The 19,536-nt window shown below is 36.1% G+C and overlaps 1 protein-coding gene across 3 annotated transcripts in view; it reads left to right on the top strand.

Annotated features, from left to right (window-relative positions):
* LOC131428522 (arrestin homolog) overlaps positions 1-16,317 on the top strand; it is a 365,484-nt gene extending 349,167 nt beyond the window's left edge. For all 3 annotated transcript variants that reach the window (XM_058592519.1, XM_058592517.1, XM_058592518.1), the window contains 2 exons: positions 9,607-9,745; positions 9,858-16,317. In XM_058592519.1, the coding sequence (XP_058448502.1) occupies positions 9,607-9,745; positions 9,858-10,630 (912 nt within the window). In that variant the 3' untranslated portion in view covers positions 10,631-16,317. The remainder of the gene's footprint in view (positions 1-9,606; positions 9,746-9,857) is intronic.
* Positions 16,318-19,536: the final 3,219 nt, after the last annotated feature.

Below are 19,536 nucleotides of genomic sequence, written 5' to 3'. Positions count from 1 at the left end.
TTCAATGAACAATGAACATAAAGTAATGTATTCTACTGAATCCTGAGGAACAATACTACTATTTTGCAAACCAAGCTTAAATCTATGGTTCCCTTATCTTCATTCGAGTCGTTAGAAGATCATCCAATGATAACAAATACTCCTACAAATGGCTACTATTTCCTTGCGTTTTAATTGGCAAGACTAAATACGTTAGATACTCTTTAGCCACACACCACATTTCAAAAAACAGTTCATTTCTAACTCTATCAATTACTATTAATAGTTATCTTTTTAGACCAAAGGGAAGATGTTGCGCAGAGTAAATTAAAAGATAGAAAGATTAGAAAATACGCATGTTTGGAGATTTATGACGTGTGTTATTAATGAGTTTGGTGTAATGCAGCGCTGTTAGAAAAAATCGCAATATTTTCATTTCATTCAGGAGTTCTTGCGTGAGTCACAATATGAAAATTAAACTCCTTTTAAATATATTGCTGGACGCATACACAGTGAACGTAAATAACGTAATGAAGTACTTTTTTCTCTTGTAATCTTTTTGTTTCGTAATTCATTGCACCCGTATTGTTTAGGTACACTAGTGCCGTCCTGAATTTAGTGGAACACATATGAAACAGGCTTATTTCTGTCAGGTTGTGTATGGGTTGGGCAGACCAGAAGCAAGTAAATATTGTAACAAAACGGGTTCGATTTTGTATTGCGTTGAAGGATGAGAAGTAGGCACAATTATGTATTAAATCTGTATCCTGCATGAAATTCGCATGGACGTATACAATACAGGTAATTCTGTATGAATGGCAACTCTGTTGATAAATGAAAAAAATAAACACAGTCTAGATGACAGACAGGATGTTTTTGATAGGGTAACGTGGCGCCATCATGACACATGTGAGTACTGTCCCAAATAAAGGAATATTCGAAATGACCGTTAAAATGATTGAAGAATCTAATTTGAGTGTCCTGTCTGTTAGTCTGTGCTACTACCACCTACTCGACTATTCGCCGCGATCTGTCAAAACGTTCCACTACGTTCCGAAACGATAGCAAAACCCTCCTGCCTGTTATAGAAATATTCCTTCTACAACAATTTTAAGACTTATCACACGATTTCGCTAAGTGTTAAAGGCAACTTTTTTCCATGTCGAATAAATTACACGAGAATTCGATCGGAATAAAACCAAAACAAAATTGTCATTTTAACCAACAGCAAAACAAAAATCTAACGTGAAGTGAATGTTGCACCCAAAATTGTGTCTCATGTGAAAGCGGCACCCAAATCGTGGTGGCACCTCGTGTCGATCGTGGTGACATCTGTAAGTGTTCGCCATGCAGATTAAGCAAATTTTACACACAGTTAATATGTGAGCCTGTATATCTGTGTTCTGTGCTACAGCTGTCCAAGCGAACTTTGTTCCGCCAAAAAAATGTTCTTTGGAAGGAAATTACTTCGAGCACTCACAAAATCAGAATAATCAAACGACCTATGTGAAAGTCGGTTTCAGAAGAGTGTGGTCACGATTCTTCCCAATCAGTGAAGTTGAATAATAAAATGAGTCAACAAATGTTTTTAATTCAATCTCAGCAATTTTTCAGTTTGTAAGAAAGTAGATGAATCGTTTCAAAGAGATGAAAAATGTCAATGTCATGATTGCACAACCCCTTTGTATCGATGACGTCCATAAAAGCGGCAGAAGTGTTGGTTAGAGTATATTGTACGGAACTGCCACATAAACGCAAATAATTTGAAATTTCAAAGTACTCTGCAAAAACCGATGTTTAGAACAGAATATTCCCAAAAACGTCACGAACGGGTTGATATAATTTGGATATTGTCTGGGCCAAATGAAAACGTTTGGTACTTGAAATATGAAACATTCTCAAAAATTTGGAGGTCATTTTGAGAAAAATACGTACAAAATCTCCAAAGGTATCAAGCCATTATTGATGCTGAAAGTGAATGGATTTTCAATAAATGTATTTACCTGAAAGTACTCGATCCAAAAATGAAATGAGTTTTGCTTACTCGTAACAGCGGTTATGATGTTATGGCTTTTGTACAAATAGTCATCTCAATAGTAGAGTGGCCATATTATTATGCCGATTGCTCGAGTTTCATTGAATCAACGAATTGTGATAACATCGGATACAATATTTTTGTTTCGACTCTAAAGCTGTGAACCATTTCGCGGTTAGTTCTAACTTTTGGTTAAAATCTAACACTCGAGCGGTTATTTGATGTTGTCAATAATAACCCTGCTCGAGAGTATGGTTATTTTTGACAGATCGATGGTTATTTTCCGATACTGAAAAAAATCTTGCAATGATAATTCTAATATTAATTCATTAGTTGAAATTATTTCCAGTGCAAAATAAACCCAAATAACTTTCCGTCCGTCAAATTTTGAAATGGGCCGCAGTTTTAGTTAAATTAAACTACTCGACACAAAATAACCACTCAAATGTCAGATTTTAACCAAAAGTTAAAATTAACCGCGAAATGGTTTACAGTCTAAGAATCAAGACCACAGACACAAATAGTTCGAAAAATGTTCAATACTACTGTTATAGCGACGCGAAACCATGAAGCGAATGCACCTATTTTCAACTTACCCTGGAAGTCAATCTATTGTTTTCGCAAATAAGATGGAGTTGAGATGAACTGAGGTGCCGTTATCCTACCAAATTATATTCGCATTTTACTCTAAATCTATTTAATTTATCAATTCAATGTACTTTTTGTAACAGTTATGTTTGTGTTAATTTAATGAAATTCAAGAAGTATGACAACTGGCACCAACTGGTGATGCAAATTTTACTTTTCGAGCATTGATAATGCTTATGTTAAATTTAAGCCGAAAAACCCTTCTTAATCCACCTAGTGGTGTGATAATGCCTTTCTCTTCTTTCAGAGTAGTTCACAAAAGCATGCTTTAGTGTTTATGTCACACAGTCAGCATCATTTTTATTAGTCCACTTAGTGGATTTTTCATATATCTTGTACATGAAAATTTCGAAATCGAAAAAAAATTTTTGATGCCAAAAGTCTTAGAATTGCATGAAACGTCGAGATTTAGTGTCACCTCGAAAAAAAATTTTTTGAAAAAATCAACTTTTCTAAGTCTCAGAAAGTTGATTTTTTCAAAAAAAAAATTATTTGAGATGACACTAAATTTCGACGTTTCATGCAGTTTTAGAGTTTCGGCATAAAAAAAATTTTCGATTTTGGAAATTTTCAAACCTTAACCGCCGGGCAACACCCCTTACGCATGTCCGATTTAGCTCAAATTTTGCATGAGGACATTTTTCGAGGTGCTTAAACTTTTGAGCACTAGAGCTTAACGAAAATAGAGGTGATCCCAAAATATTGGCATCTTTATATATAGAAGAGCGGTAAAAATCAACGTGTTTTGTCGGTTACGTCACTTATACCATCATATCTCTGGAACCAAAAGTCACAGCCTTTTGATCTTTGAGCTTGATCAATGGCCCGACAGTAACTTTCAAACGAGCCCAAGTTTGTTAAAATCGGTTCAGCCATCTCTGAGAAAATTCAGCGCGCTCAAATATCTTCGAAAAGTGCACTCACATACACACACACATACATACACAGACATTTTCCGATCTCGTCGAATTGAGTCGAATGGTATATCACACTATGGGTCTCCGAGGCTCCGTTCGAAAGTCGGTTTTTCCAGCAATTCTAATACCTTTCTATAAAGAAAGGCAAAAAACATCCTTCGAATCCAAATGGAATTGTTCTTTTGCAACTTTGGCCATAAACTAGCATAACCTTCCTAATTTGTAAACAGTTTTAAGCCAAGTTTGAATTTTTAGGTTCCGTATATTGCATTATTAAACTCTAAGAAAAGTCATGACTACTGGTTTTTTATCCTTTCTTCATTATTCTTCGTTTCGTCACCTTTATGGAACCGTAAAACTACCAAATGTTAAGTGCTTTGCAACAAACTTATAGGTTCCGTTCTGTAACCTAATGCCTATGCCCGCTTGTGAGGAATTCTGGCAACCCTCAGAAGGCTGGCTGCATTCCGGCAGCTGTCAAAATTGTACAGGCGAAATTGCGTCATTATCTCGCCGTATGTGTCTTGTTTATTTCTCTCTACCTTCTTTTTTCTTTTTTTTATTCGACTTCATTTGATATTCGTCAATCTCGAATCTGCATACAAAAAACGAATCTTGAGACGAGTTAAATGAGATTGAAATATGGGTTTGTTTGGTAGTGAGAAAGCAATGTTATTGGCAATAACATTTACCATGATTAGTATATATGAAGGGCAATAACTTATTGCCTTTCATATGTATCTTTATTGAAAAATTAAAACTAAGACGCTTAAAATGTAGAACCGATTCAAAACGGTTCTGCCAATCTTGTATGGCAAGAATCTGACAGAAAAAGAACCGTTAATAACCGCTAGGCGTAATTCTCTGCCGGAAACGGTTGTTGCATTGTTGCCAATCTTTTGCCGGAATTCTGCCAGAATTCCGGCAAAAATGGCTGGTAGACATAGCCAGCCGTCTGGGGTGAAATCTGCCCACCGCGTACAAGTGGGTGCCTATGAAACCACACTCAGAAAAATAAGATGGTAACAGCTACCATATGGGAGGTTAGTTTAACCATACGAGTATAGTGGTTTTCAGCACACAATAAAATAAGATGATGTTAACAATATGCAAGCTCACTTTTACTATGAATGGTTTTGGCTCTAGAATAGTAATATTGAATTGTATAGAGGGGCTGGGGTCCACTAGGAGATTGATAGTACCTATTAGCTTTCTCCGGACTGTACCAGCCTAGATGCCGTGTGGAATCCGGCGGAAAAAAATGAACCAAGAATAGATCCACTGGGTTCCTGCTTCCATGTCGTAAAAGGCGACAATTGCAGGAGTTTCTTTTTCCTTTCAGTTATCAGATATTTTCAATGTTTTACTTCTGATTACTCTATTTTACTAAATCATCTCTTTATTCAATCTATCAATTTCCGTCTAGCTTCGGAGAAAAGTTTCATTAGGAATGATTTCTTCTTCCATGTTATTGATTGTCTTTCAGGATTATAAAATGAATGATAAAAATAAACCATTGCGCAAATCCGTTTATATTACAAAGTTAATAACAGAGATAACATATATCGGTATATTGAATACATAGTAAAAACACTTGATATTAATATTTCAAACAGTAAATTAATATTTTTCTCGGTAGCCGGCTGCCCAGATCAACTAATATAACCAATTAATAATTTCAATAAATAATTAAAATAATAAAGCGCAAATAATAAAGAATCAAGACGCGCGTGAAAACTGTTGACCTTTGTTTGGTGATTTAAAATGATTTTATAATAACTGTTTAGAATATTTCAATGCAATGAATCAACTTTTTTGTCTAAATCCTATTCGCTCGTTTATTTTGTATCACGTAGTTTCATTTATAAAAACGTGCTTAATCCACCTAGCAGTGAGATGATACCTTTTTTTTATCAATCCGCATGTGTTTTTTTTTGCATGACTAAAAAAAACGCGAAAGGTAGATGCATAAACGAGTGACTGCATACTCGACAGCCGGCTGTCCGGAGTTTTGTCAATTTCGGAGATTGACTGTTTCGTGCATTATATTGCCAGCACAAAGTAACACATAAAACGATAATACTTAAAAACATTCTTGGTAGCCGGCTACCCAGAGCAATAAACACATGATAACATTATTAAAACATTTACTAACAAAGTATCCTCTCCTGTGATGCATGTGGGAATGCAGAGGATTCCTCGGTTCTTAGTAGCAACATGCATCGAACTAACAATCCTTTCCCTCCCAAGTAGATCTGCATTCGGACGTGGCCGGCGTCGGTATTGATCAGCATGCATGGTTCAATACAGTTTGCACAGTGTGAAACAATGTGTTATTCCCAAACATGTTACTTCAAAAAATCTACTTTTGCAATCTCAATTGGTCCAGATCAATAACGGAGTAGCAACACACGGGCGGTCTCTAATGCTAATGCTAATGCTAGAATAGTAATATTGAATTGTATATGGTATGAATAACTACTACAATTGGAATGTTTAGCATAACCGTGAAAGCATCTTATTTTTACATTGTACTTATTGTTTGAACTAGTGCTATGGTATTTTTGACATATCACTTCTAGTTCGTTCGAAACACAAAATTATGGTTAATTTGACAATGGTGAAGATCATTCGAACATGCGCAAATGTTCAAAAGTTATATTAATGGAAATTTCGATGCAAAAATTAAAAGAATACATTAAAACCTGCTTTATTTTCCTAATACATGTTTACACTGATTTAACATTATAAAAAACAGCTTCTCGCGCCCACTCTGCCTTCGGCCTAAGAGTTTATTTTTTGATCGCCAACTCTTTAGTCTCTCTAACGATTTAATGTTTCCTTTTTGTTTCTGTTATGAAATCTATAATAAAATAAACCAGACGGGTTGTTACCATCGAATTTCTTGGGGAATAATACAGTTCCTATAAAAGTGTAGAAAAGAAAGTTATATAGAAATTACTAATAGAAGTATTTACACAGAAACTTAACATCGCAATTTCGTCGTTGGGATATGAAATCTGCCGCTCTAATGAAGCATTATGTGACACTAAAAAAAAGCAGACGCGTTAACTGACAATTTGTATAGTCGCACTAAGAAAATACATAGTCGGTTGAAAAACACCATACGACGATGTTCTTTCTACATAAATTATGTTAATATGAACAATCTGTATAGTGCTTTCAAACTTGACAATCTCTATCCAACTATATGTTTATTCATGGTAACATTATTATATTCTGAAGAAGAACTTACTCACATGGTAGTCATAACTATATCACTTCTCAACTTAATGGTGACCGAAAGCTCAATTTCACCTTACTTGTAATTGTCATTGGGACTTTTTCGTTCCTATTTTAATGATTGTCAGAATTACCACGCCAAAAATGTCATAAAGACAAATAGTATAGTCAAGTAGTAGATTTTTTATTCTAGTGGTTATTGCAATACAGATGGTAAATAATCTGATATCATGGTCGTTACTATTATTTGAGTGCATAGTTGAAATGACTATGAGGAACAGGTTGCAGTTACTGTAATATTTTTCTGAGTGCAGCAAAAACTGTTATTTTCCTTCTCGCATACCCACACTGCGTTTTGGCAGACCCTGTCAGCTTGGAGCGAAACCAATTTCAGCACGCACGAATTTGACATTTCTCCCTACTTCTATGTACGAGATTCGATGCGGGCTCACCTGAGGGAGCCATGCTCGCAAAAAAGGATGTTACCAATGATTTGTTCGAGAAATGTGAGAGCTGGATATCTTGTTAACATGATGTCTTTGGTTTTGGCTACCTTGGCAACCATTCCAGGGACCATAAAGTCTTATGAATGTTTTATAGGCGCATATAAAGCAGATGTAAGACAATAACGTCTTATATCTACCTTGAATATGTATGTAAAGCGAATATGGGATTTGTTGGTTACTTGGGCTGGGCACCGATTCAATGACAACTTTCAATGCAAAAATAGCATACAATATTCACCCGTCATCTAGTAACCCAAGTAGCAATCCGCAACTAGTTCTGATGCGACTAAGTCCAAACTATGTTACAACAAGAGCACGAATATGTTTTTTTTTATGTTATACTGGTTAAAACAAGGTGACAGCAATGTTTCTTCATAACATAACTAGTTAGGAAATAGTTATTCAGGTTTCAAATCACCACTTCTTTTTGTCATATTGAATTAATTATAAATTATGAGCTATCGTTACTTAATCCAAACATAGCTTTAATAACAACTAGCTAATAGTTGAAAATAAGTTTATTTGACTCCAATATTAGCAACCCGTAACTAGTTCTGATACCACTTAGCCCAACTATGTTGCAACAAGAGCACGAACATGTTTTTATGTTATGCTGGTTAAAACAAGGTGACAGGAGTGTTTCTTTATAACGTAAACATTGAACTAACTATCATTTGTAAGTTATCGTTACTTGATTCTAACATATCTATAATCACAGCTAAGCTTTTAGCTACTAGGTGAAAAAAGATTTATTGCGTTGCGAAACCATTATAAATACGTTAACGTATATGTGAATCGTTATGGTGAACTGATGTAGCAATAACTTAGATATTACAAGATCATAACATACACTTTCTGCATTGATTCAGATAGCTATCGGTAGGTTTTCCCAACGTAATGATAACGAAAATGCAACCTTAGAAAAACTTTTGTTGGCTTCAATATGGCGATCACACTATGGAGTCACAAGAAGTGTATGAAACATAAATAAAACCAGGATAGTACTTTGTTTAAAACTACTTTTTGACGAAAATAATGAAAGGCAGAATAGTCCTTTTTGTTCTATGCACTATTATAAACTCGAAGAAAACAATATAGGGATCGATTGTGATTTTACAATTATTATGATATATGAATTTAAAACAATAAGAAATCACTCTACTTGGATTAATTTTGAGCATTCTGAACATAAGGTTTTTTCGTTGTTTATTGTTCATATCTTCAAAAACAGATTTTGTTTGAAGGCGCATAAGAAAACAGTTAACTAATTAAAATTTAATTCCGCTCGATAGTTTTAAAATCGTTGTGAAATTTGTACCTTGTATCAAATTTGTAATTTCAAAACTATACTGTCTTTTTATTGTTGATAGAAAAACATTATGGATTCATTCAATGTTTATAATGTCGATGACAACAATTGGTTAGATGTTAGTAACAATAACTCAAATTTATGGTTGCAAACTAGTCACAAATAAGCTAGCATAACAAAAATTGTTACTTGAGAAACAGCGCTTTTTCACTGATCGTTCCCGCTTGCATGTGCCTGGCGGATTTCCCCCCAGTCGCCAGGAAGAGTCTGCCAGAAAGTTTTGCCGGAACGCTGGCATAATTCCGACAAGAGTCTGGCAACAACCGTTTCTGGCAGAGAATTTCGCTTAGCGGTTATTAACGGTTTTGTTACTGCCGGATTTTTACCATACAAGACTGACAGAACCGTTTTGAATCGATTCTTCATTTTTAGCTCCTTTGGTTCTATTTTTTCCAATAACATAGCTTTTGCACTACTAAATATGATATGCAAAGCAGCCAGCAGAAGCCTAGCAAGATTCCGGCAGCTGTCAAAATTTTGCCGGTGAAATTGCGTCATTCTCTCGCCACGTCACGTCTGGCAAGGTCGCTCTTTTTGCTTTTTTCTGTTCGACTGAAAATGTGCGTTCTTTTTCTTCATTTCCATAGATATTTTTGTTTTTGTCTAAGAAAATAATTTCGGATAGCAAATAAAACAGATTTACTTTTCATCTAAACACTTTTAATTGTAGTATTGGCATCGACCACATACTACAGCATTTATTTTATTAACCAACTCACCTGTCTGGTGCCGGCGGCTGCCAATGCAGCCAAAACACCATGTAGGATATTTTTCTCTGCGCATTAAAATTTCAGAGTAGAAGCTCTTCGTTAAAATTTTCCGGTATGAAAGGAAACATATCAACTTTCCCCGACCGGCAATCGATATTTGCGCAATTTTCATCTCACTCCATTCTCGTTTCGTCCCCAGCTGATTGCCGTTCAACACGTTGATGTTTGCATGTTCAGCAATGGGAAATTTAAAAATATCGTTGCTGAGGTCGATGTCAGCAAACACATCGGCCAGGGAGACACACTTCACGCCTCGTATTCACTGCTGCCGGTTAGAGGTAGGATCAATAACTCCTTCGAAAGTGATATATTGAAAAATTTAAGATTGCATGAATTTCTTTTCGGGCGATTTGATTTGAGATTTTTTTTTATTTTCATATTTCATTCCAGGAACTACCAAAAACTGGATAGCCGTCGAGGGCGCTCTATTTAGCAGTAACTACAACGATCCCAGCTCGTCGGCTTATAACTCTAAGCTGGCGACCAGTGCCCCTCGGGGTCTCATGATGGCATCCTCCGCATCGGAAGAGAAAAATGTATTTGCAATCTATGTTTCCTACTATGTTAAGGTTAAAATAATACTCAGTAGCATGGGTGGTGAGGTTTCATTAAAGCTTCCATTCGTACTGGGCAATGTCGAGCTGAACGAGTCCACCGATGGCCCGGCGACGCTCAGTGGACTAAGAAAGCAACGGGAGTTGAATCGGAAAATGAGTTCGGCGATTAGCAATGGTAGCAACAGTCTGGATCTCGGTCCAGTGTCACCACTAGTGAGAGAGATGAGCCTGCGAGACACGGATGACGATCGCAACGATAGGGATCGAATAAACCGAATAACTGAACTGAACAACCAAAACAAACGAATGCCAAACAGGTCCGTCTCGGAGTCCTCTCCAAATCGAATGTCACAACCGGCGAAGGACAACGGAACCAGTACTCGGAGAGAAATGTTCAAAAATTCTAAATTTAACGAAAACCTCAACAGTACAATCGATGTGATCACCGAAGACTTCCAAAACATCGCGGCCAATATCAGTAATCTGGTCAAATCGGACTCGAGCAAATCGAACCTGAATGATTCCGGACCGTGTCAGCAGGAAATCAGCGTCGAGGCCCAAATTCACTGTCCCCAGGTGACGGACGATGGCCTTGCACAGCATTGATAATCACTCGACAGCCAACCGAAGAATTTGTAGGGTGGTGCATATTGAAAATTCACCTCTATCTTTTACTCTCAACCTGCTGGTTAGCGTTGAATGTTTATACACAGAGCAAAATAGAAGAGGATAAGTCGACACTATATATATTTATAGACGGTCTGTAGTATGAGACACACTCTCTAGGTAACCGTTTGCCACTATTTTATATAAAACGTACCCTATTTGTGATGTTAATTAATACTGAACATAACACTGTGTCTATTTTGTAATAATTGTCGGCATAATAGCTAATTGTTATTCATGGAAAACCCATAGGAGACGCACACATTGTGCACAGTAAGTTATAGCCTTCAACACACATAATGACAAAGCTTTTGACTTGTATTGTCTCGCATTTCCGCAACGTATTTTCGTACAGTGTAATTGAACCTAATTGCCCATTGTTGTTGAACAAAAAAGAAACAATTCCATCAAGTAAAGTTTGAATTTAAAATGAATATGTTATTCACTAGCAGCCACGGATTTGGTTTGTTTCGTTGATGAATCAAACCAATTCTATTGATATGGAAAATACACAGTAAACACAAACAAGTACAAAAGTATTGAAGCACTGTAAGAGGAATGAAATTTCGCTCTCTTCATGACTGTTCTAGTGTAAAAGCCTGGCGACTTACGCTATTTTATTACAGTTACAAGAATAGATGATGCTGCTGATGATGATGATCACTTTACACTCTAACAAATCATTATAGCGAGATTAAGTAGGATCAGGAGGAATTGTGTGGTATTGAAGGAATCTAGAAAGGGGGATTGCGCGGAATTAGCAAGTTTGAAAAAAATTAACAAGAACTGAAAAAGTTTAGGAGAGACTGTGTGGGATTAGGTAAGAATATTTTTTATCAGATGAGTTTATTTGCCAGAGCTAGTCCAGAATTTAGAATCACTTGCCAATTGGGAAACCATGTTTTATATAGCTAAATTTACATTCCGAGTTAAAAATATATGAACACGAGAACGTACAAACCGTGATCGATTTTTCTAGCTCGATTCTGAATTTATTTGGAATCGGTTGACGAGTTGGAGACCGCATTGATTCAAAATTCATGTTGAATTTCATATGGAATTCCCAAAGATTTTTCTTCGCCCATTCGGATTTGGTTCAGAATTCATTCCCAATTGCACTCGGTGGGCAGATTTTTCCATCCCGCCAGAATTCCGGTAAGAGTCTGGCAACAACCGTCTCCGGCAAAGAATTTCACCTACACGCTTCAAACAGATTCTCGAGTTCGGCATATTGAAATGCCGAACTACATCGGTAACACAGCATTTTACTGATTCTTCAGTAATCCACATGTTTTTTTTTCGAAATTTGTTGAAGTAATCTCGGTAAAGCACCTTTTTTGCCGAAGTTTGGTATAATATTATGTTGAATTTATCAGCAAACAACAAATATACCGAGATAAGCAAATCTGCCGATCTAACAGCAAAACTGCTGCTGACAAGTTCTTCAATAATTGATAAATTTAGGATTCTCGAAATTCTCAGTAATTATACATTTTCCCGAGACGATTACCGAGCACTCGGCTGTGCGAAACTTGGCATTTTTTGTCGAGATTCAGCAATAAAATTCAAGTATCATACAAGACTGGCAGAAGCGCTTCGAATCGGTTCTACATTTTTAGAGCCTTTAAATTTACTTATTGTTTCAAAAAAATATTTATGAATGGTAATAACATAGATTTCTCACTACCAAAAAAGATGTGTATCTTCATCACTCAAAATATCCATATTTCGATCTCACTTACATGGTGTCAAGACTCGTTTTTTTTGTATGTTCATTCAGGACAGACAAACAAAAAAAAGGAAGGAAGAGCGAGTTTTTGGTAGCAGCCGGAATCTTGCCAGGCTTCTGTCGGCTGCCAGAATTTCTCCTAAGCAGGATGAGGAGCATGTCTCGAATCCATTCCCTCTCAGCAAGCAGTTCTTTTTTGTTGGTCGTTGAGCGCTTGTTGAACAACATACTGCACGAAATATTCGTTCAGTTTGCTGGGTCGGGTTGTTGTTTTTTCTCTAGCGAAAATAGTGTCAAAATTAGGTGTTACCTTCATATAGAAAGAAAATTTGTTGTTATTCTACGTGAAGTAGAAGAATTCTACATTTTAAAAAATAAGTGGACACAAACTTCCAAAATGCTCCAGTAAACTAGTGAACGATTAATTGGACGTTGATTAGACCAACGATACAACGTATTGGACCAACGAGAAACCACCGTTGAACGTTTTTTTCTAAGAGGGATCTTAATCGACTGCTAGTTTCTGCGTGCTCGATCAATCCGATTGACAGTGACATTATGAATGTCATTTATATTTCGCTCATTTTAGAAGTGTAAAAGTTAGGCAACTTACGCCATTTCATTACACTCCAGCTAGTGGAATCAGTCACGTACCCAGAGAGGGACCCGAGGGGCCCGGGCCCCTCCCGAAATTAAAAACAGATATATAATTATTTAGAAGGTCTAAGACAAGTGTTGCAGAAATAACAAGACAGTTAACGTAAAGAAGTGTAACACAATAACAGTTCCAGTGGAAAAGTTTAAAGTGTCTCTTAAAAACACCCGTAAAAGGCACACCGTGATTTAGGTACATAAGTAATATTCAGTAACATTAATTTTTTTTATCTTTGGGCCCCTCCCGAATCAAAATCCTGGGTACGGGCCTGAGTGGAATGGACCTTTTTTGCAATTTTCCATCGAATTTCAACAGTTTATGCTGAAATTCTAAGAAGATCTGGTTACTTATTAGCTCTGTATATCCGAAAAACTTGAAGATTTGAATTTATGTATTGAAATAAAAAAAATATTTATTCAGAAATAAATTTGCAATACATCATCACGAACCCTCATTATCAGATCCGACTGAATTCCGAATCGGCGAGAAATTTTCATTCAGAAATCCATCTGGAATTCAGTATGAAATTCGATTCAATGTGGAATCTAGTGAAACAACTGATTCCGAATGTATTTCGCCTCTAACCGGTTGATTCAGAAATCTATCGAAATTGATTGTGAAGATGCGGAACGATTGTCAATTCGCTTTCATCTTATTCTTTCCCGATTTGTTTTTGTTTTGGCACTGTTTTTCAGATTATTTCAAAATAAAAAATTTATATAACTGATATACTTAAATTTAAATTTTGAAGTTTATCGGACATACACAACTGGTAAATAACCAGTTCTTCTTAGAACTCCAGCATAAACTGTTGAAATTCACATGAAATGAACAAAAAGTACTACCTTAGTCAGCATCATCCATACCTCTAGCTGGAGTGTAATGAAATGGCATAAGTCGCCTAACGTTTACACTAACACATTCATAAGAGAACCTTACACGATGATTAAAAGTGTCATTACTAAAAAATAATATCATTTTAATGAACGTGTATGGTGCAGTAATGACGAGTTTTCTATGCAAAATTGAAATATCGTTACTTAGTCATCATTAAAAATGACAAAAATAATTCTCGTGTAAGGGCCGCTATGAAATAAGCGAAAACTCAATGACATTTATAATATCACTTTTAATTGGGTTGATCACCCAACTCAGGCGAAGTTTCTAGCACTGAAAAATCGAACAGTCGAGTAAGAATTCATTACTCATTCCGTCATTTCGATAATGTGGGAAAACATGAAAAATCGGGCAAGAATAAGAAGAAACCGAATTGACAATTCAGTCCAGTCCGCATCGTTTCACTCGATTCCGATAGGTTTCCAAACCAACCGGTTGGAGGCGAAATTCATTCCAAATCGGTTGTTGCACTGGAGTTGGAATTTATTCGGAATTCCTTATGATTTTCACATGGAATTCCGAATGAAAATTTTGCGTCGATTCGAAATTCATTCGGATTTGATAATGTGGGAACCGTTGGGCGACTGGCATAGAGTTTCCATTAGCCACCATCTACTTTCTACAGAAGAAATAGTATTTTATTAATACCGGATTAGCTGTCTCCAGCGAACTCGGATAGCTTCACAGTAGTCAACTTTTTCGTTCTGAGAAGGAACAGGCATTTCGAAGTAATTATCGAACGAAGCTTTTCACAGTCCAAAGGCTACAGCAAATCAACTGAAAACGCTATCAGTTTTCTTTTGTGCCCAACAAGCTTTCTACGTTTGGCAATTCACTGAAAATCGTTCAATTTAATGTCGAATTCGTTTGATGCCGAAACTAACCCATTTCCAACCCCAACTGCTGTCAAATCCATATATTTGACAGTAGTTAGGGTCGAAACTGGATTGGATTTTGCTTCAAGCGAAAACGCATTGAGTGTTTGCAATTTATCCAAATGATTACCGAGGACTCGGTTCGGCGAATCTTACCATCCTTTTTGCCGAAATTTTGCAGCTATGACGGGGGGAAGCTCTTTCGTCGATTTGATTTGTTGAATGCCAGGCAAACATAAGCCAAAGTGCACGGAAATAATACTACCGGAGCTCATTTGTGTCGACACGATAAGAAACATATGGCATTTTCGCTTGAAGCATAATGTATGGATTTGAAAGCAGTTGGGGTTGAAACTGGGTTAGTTTTGACCTCAAGCGAAAGCGACAAAAAATAATGCAAAGACTGTTGAAAAAGTGAAAGCAGATATCATTTGGGACATCATGATAAAAAAAAACTGAATGCGATTGTCAATAGATTCTACACAACTTGGACTTTTTGGCACAGATCCGGCTGTAAAGTACTAAAAATTTGCACATTATAAGAACTTGCTATAGTACAATGAAGAATTAAATCTAGTCCATATGATATGACAGAAGATTAAACAATCAACATAAAAAGCCTTTCCATCACGAAAGCCCTTTTCGTAGGAAACCTGTCTTAAACCAAAATCCTAAATTTTGGAATTGTTGATCTTGAAAAAGACCAAAATATGTTAATTTTGAAAATCAAACACTAGAGATGCATGCAAGATTATAACAACATTATGTTTTAGCGAATTGCTACACTTTTGGAGCGAAAAAGCGATGCATACTTATTTAAACGAAAATAATTTTAGCTCTCATCGCTGGTGAAAGCAATTTTGAACACACTGTTAACAATATCTCGTAGTGATCGGTAAAGATTTGTGAGTTTTCTGAACTCGCTCAAAAAAAGTGGTTTCAACAAAAATTGTTCTGTCAAAAAGTAAAAAGTACTCCTAACAAACATTACATTTGAATTTAAATTTCTATCATTGACACATTGGTTTTTAATAATTTTTACACTCTAAAACGTCGTATGTTTTACGGTAAACGTTTTAAGAAAATGTTAGAGTAACACAAATCACTGATCATGTCAAAAAAAACATAACAAAATTGTTTAATTTATAGTCCTTATTGTCCTAATCTAATCCATTTCTATTATTTTCTGGAATCAGGTCAAAACTCATAAAAAAATTTGTTCAGAAGAAACAGATTAGGGTCAGGTATAAGAAATAATCAATATGGCGGACGCATCATCAATGTTAATCGAGACAGCGCAGTGCGTGAAAAAACTTTCTATTCAACTCAATTTTAACCCCCAAAGTTTCCTGCAAGCAGTGTACATTGTCAGTGAATAAACGAAAATACGTTAAAGGTTATGGTCAAGAAATTCAGTAACAATGAACAAACTTAGTCTGTTTTAAATAAATTTGTGTTTTTGGAAAACTGTGCAATCGAGTAATATTACTTTATCCGAACATGCCAATAACAGTAGTGACATTCGTAAGAATAACATCACCCAAAATGATTAGAATCATCACGTAAGGTTTCCGTGAATTGACCAAACGTCAAACAGTCTACGTGAATTTCCGGTGTGAAAAATTCGATTTTGAAAATGGTGAACAGTCAGTCCTTAAACTGTAAGTAGTTTCAACTATGCTGGTTATGTCAGCTTTATAAACCCATTCCCACAAAGTTATCGGTTGCTGATATTTTTTTAAGTCAATGAAATTCTATGCTATTTTTCTGAATTAAATGTTTAGTTTTTCGTGACAAGAATTCTATTGATTTATAAGAAAATTTGAGAAAATCTCCTTGAGACTTCAACCAATATTTAAATGTGATATAAACTGGCTGAATTCCGGCTGCTGTTAAAATTGTCCAGGCGAAATTGCGTCATTATCTCTCGTACGTGTCTTGTTTATTTCCCTCCTCTTTCTTTTTTTCTTTTTTTTTATTCGACTTCATTTGATATTTGTCAATCCCGCATGTACGTAAAAAACGAACCTTGAGACGAGGTAAATGAGATTGAAATAAGGGTACGTTTGGTAGTGAGAAAGCAATGTTATTGGCGATAACATTTTCCATGATTAGTATATATGAAGGGCAATAACTTATTGCTTTTCATATGGGCCTTCTATTGAAAAAATAAAAACAAGACGCTTAAAATGTAGAATCGATTCAAAACGGTTCTGCCAATCTTGTATGGCAAGAATACGACAGAAAAAACCGTTAATAACCGCTAGGCGAAATTCTCTGCCGGAAACGGTTGTTGCATTGTTGCACATAGCCAGCCGTCTGGGGGGAAATCTGCCCGCCGCGTACAAGTGGGTATAATTATGTACAACCAGACCCTGTCAGCGTGGAGCAAAATCAAACTTCACTTCAGCAACGCCATCGCACGGCATCACATTCAACATATCATGTCAATTGTATGGATGCGCAGTGCTGCTATTTTTGCCCGCACGAATTTGACATTTCTCTCTCCTACTTCTTTGTACGAGATTCGAGGGCGCCATGCTCGCAAAAAAGGCTGTTGCCAATGATTTGTTCGGAAAATGTGAGAGCTGGATATCTTGTTAATATGATGTCTTTGGTACAACTAAAGTGCTCTAAAATCGGGCAACATAAGTTTTCGTTTGAATCCGAGATTAACCCAGAAACGATCCAAACTGATGTCAAGAGTATGGCTTTTCAGCAGTTCAAGTCAGAACAGCTTCATGCAACAACGACATATGAATAGAAATATGTTACACGGAAAGCAACAACAAATGCTCTAATGCATTCAATAGAAATAGTTTCCATATGGTCTCGCACTGTTTTGCTTTAGTTTTGTTTGATACATCGGAAAACAGGGGTTCGACATTCACGGTTATTTTGAATAATTGCATATTAATTTTTCGATTATTTACATATCAAAATTTGAAATAAGCCAGAACAGATTGTGCATGTGAATGTACCAAGCATTACCAATGCTACAATTAAAATACGGATTACTGTTAAATACAACTGAGCCCGAAACGCGTATTTATTGAAATGTAATAACAAATCATTGTTGCGTACGATTTTGTAAACCTGAATTACCATCAAGCTTGCAAACATGAATTAAATTGCAAGTTTGAACGCTGGTGCACTTAAACAATTGCAGGACTGCTAAAACCGCGTCTCTAAGACAATTGCTACTAAGGCTGTGGACAATTTCGCGGTTAATTTTGGTTATTTTTCGACACTGAAAAAAATCTTGCAATGAAAATTCTAATATTAATTCTTTAGTTGAATTTATTTCCAGTGGAAAATAGACCCAAATAACTTTCCGTTCGTCAAATATTGAAATGGGCCGCAGTTTTAGTTAAATTTAACTACTCGACACAAAATAACCACTCAAGTGTCAGATTTCAACCAAAAGTCAAAATTTACCGCGAAATGGTTCTATATATCCGAAAAACGAAAGATTTAAATTTAAATAGTTATATAATTTTTTTATTTAGAAAAAAAACTGAAAATCAGCGCAAAAATAAAAAATCGTGAAAGAATAAGAAGAAAACGAACTAACAATTCATTCCGCATCTTCTCAATCAATTCCGATAGTTTTCCGAACCAACCGGTTGGAGGCGAAATGCATTCGGAATCGGTTGTTGCATTGGAGTTGGAATTTATTCGGAATTCATTATGATTTCCACGTGGAATTCCGAATGAAAATTTCTCGCCGAATCAGAGTTCATTCGGATCTGATAATGTGGGTAGTAGCTTTCAAACGAGTTTAATACCATGTTCACATTAGCGCTGATATCACTTAATATACCGAGATGATATGCATATCATGTCGAAGCGTTCACATATGATCGAAATGATTTTTTTTTTTTCATAAATACGTTTATTTCATAGGCAATATACATAAGTTTTTCTTCGCCGTGGCATCCACAATACATAGTAGTTTAAACCTAATACATTTCGAATATCATATTAGTATGTTGGTACTCATTAGTTAATCTAAACACTGTTTTTATCAAGCGAGTTGCTATTTTAATTACATTAAATAAAATACATTTATTTTGTACATGATCTTATAACTATTTCAGGATTGTTTGTATCAGTTCACCACTTATATTCAATATCCTATAGTTGGCTATTGGTTGAACTCATGGAAGAGAAAACAGTTTAACATAAAATAAAATTTAAATTGGAACTCCAATGGATTTAATGAAATGATAAAGAAGTTTCATGTATGGAAGGTCACGACAAGCAAGAATGTCGCGAACTGGGACATTGGATAGTCTACCTTGGGTACGCAAGGAATTTATTAGTTGAGATCTGACATCACGAAACTCCACGCATGTCCAAACAACATGGTCAATATCGCGGTAACCTTCGCCGCAAGCACAATGATTAGTCTCGGAAAGTCCAATTCGAAGGAGATGTGCATCTAACGTGTAGTGATTGGACATGAGTCTGGACATCACACGAATGAAATCTCTACTCACATCCAGTCCCCTGAACCATGCCTTTGTCGATATTTTAGGAATAATTGAGTGCATCCACCGACCCAGATCATCTTTATCCCAAGAAGCTTGCCAGCTGGCAAGTGTTCTTTGGCGAGACGCGCTATAGAATTCGTTGAAAGCAATCGGTCTCTCATAAATTTCACCCTCAATAGCACCACGTTTGGCTA

Source organism: Malaya genurostris, chromosome 2 (genome assembly GCF_030247185.1).
Source record: "Malaya genurostris strain Urasoe2022 chromosome 2, Malgen_1.1, whole genome shotgun sequence".
Taxonomy (NCBI): Eukaryota; Metazoa; Arthropoda; class Insecta; order Diptera; family Culicidae; genus Malaya; species Malaya genurostris.
The sequence above is the reverse complement of the archived record's forward strand: the minus strand, read 5'-3'. Positions and strand labels throughout refer to the sequence as shown.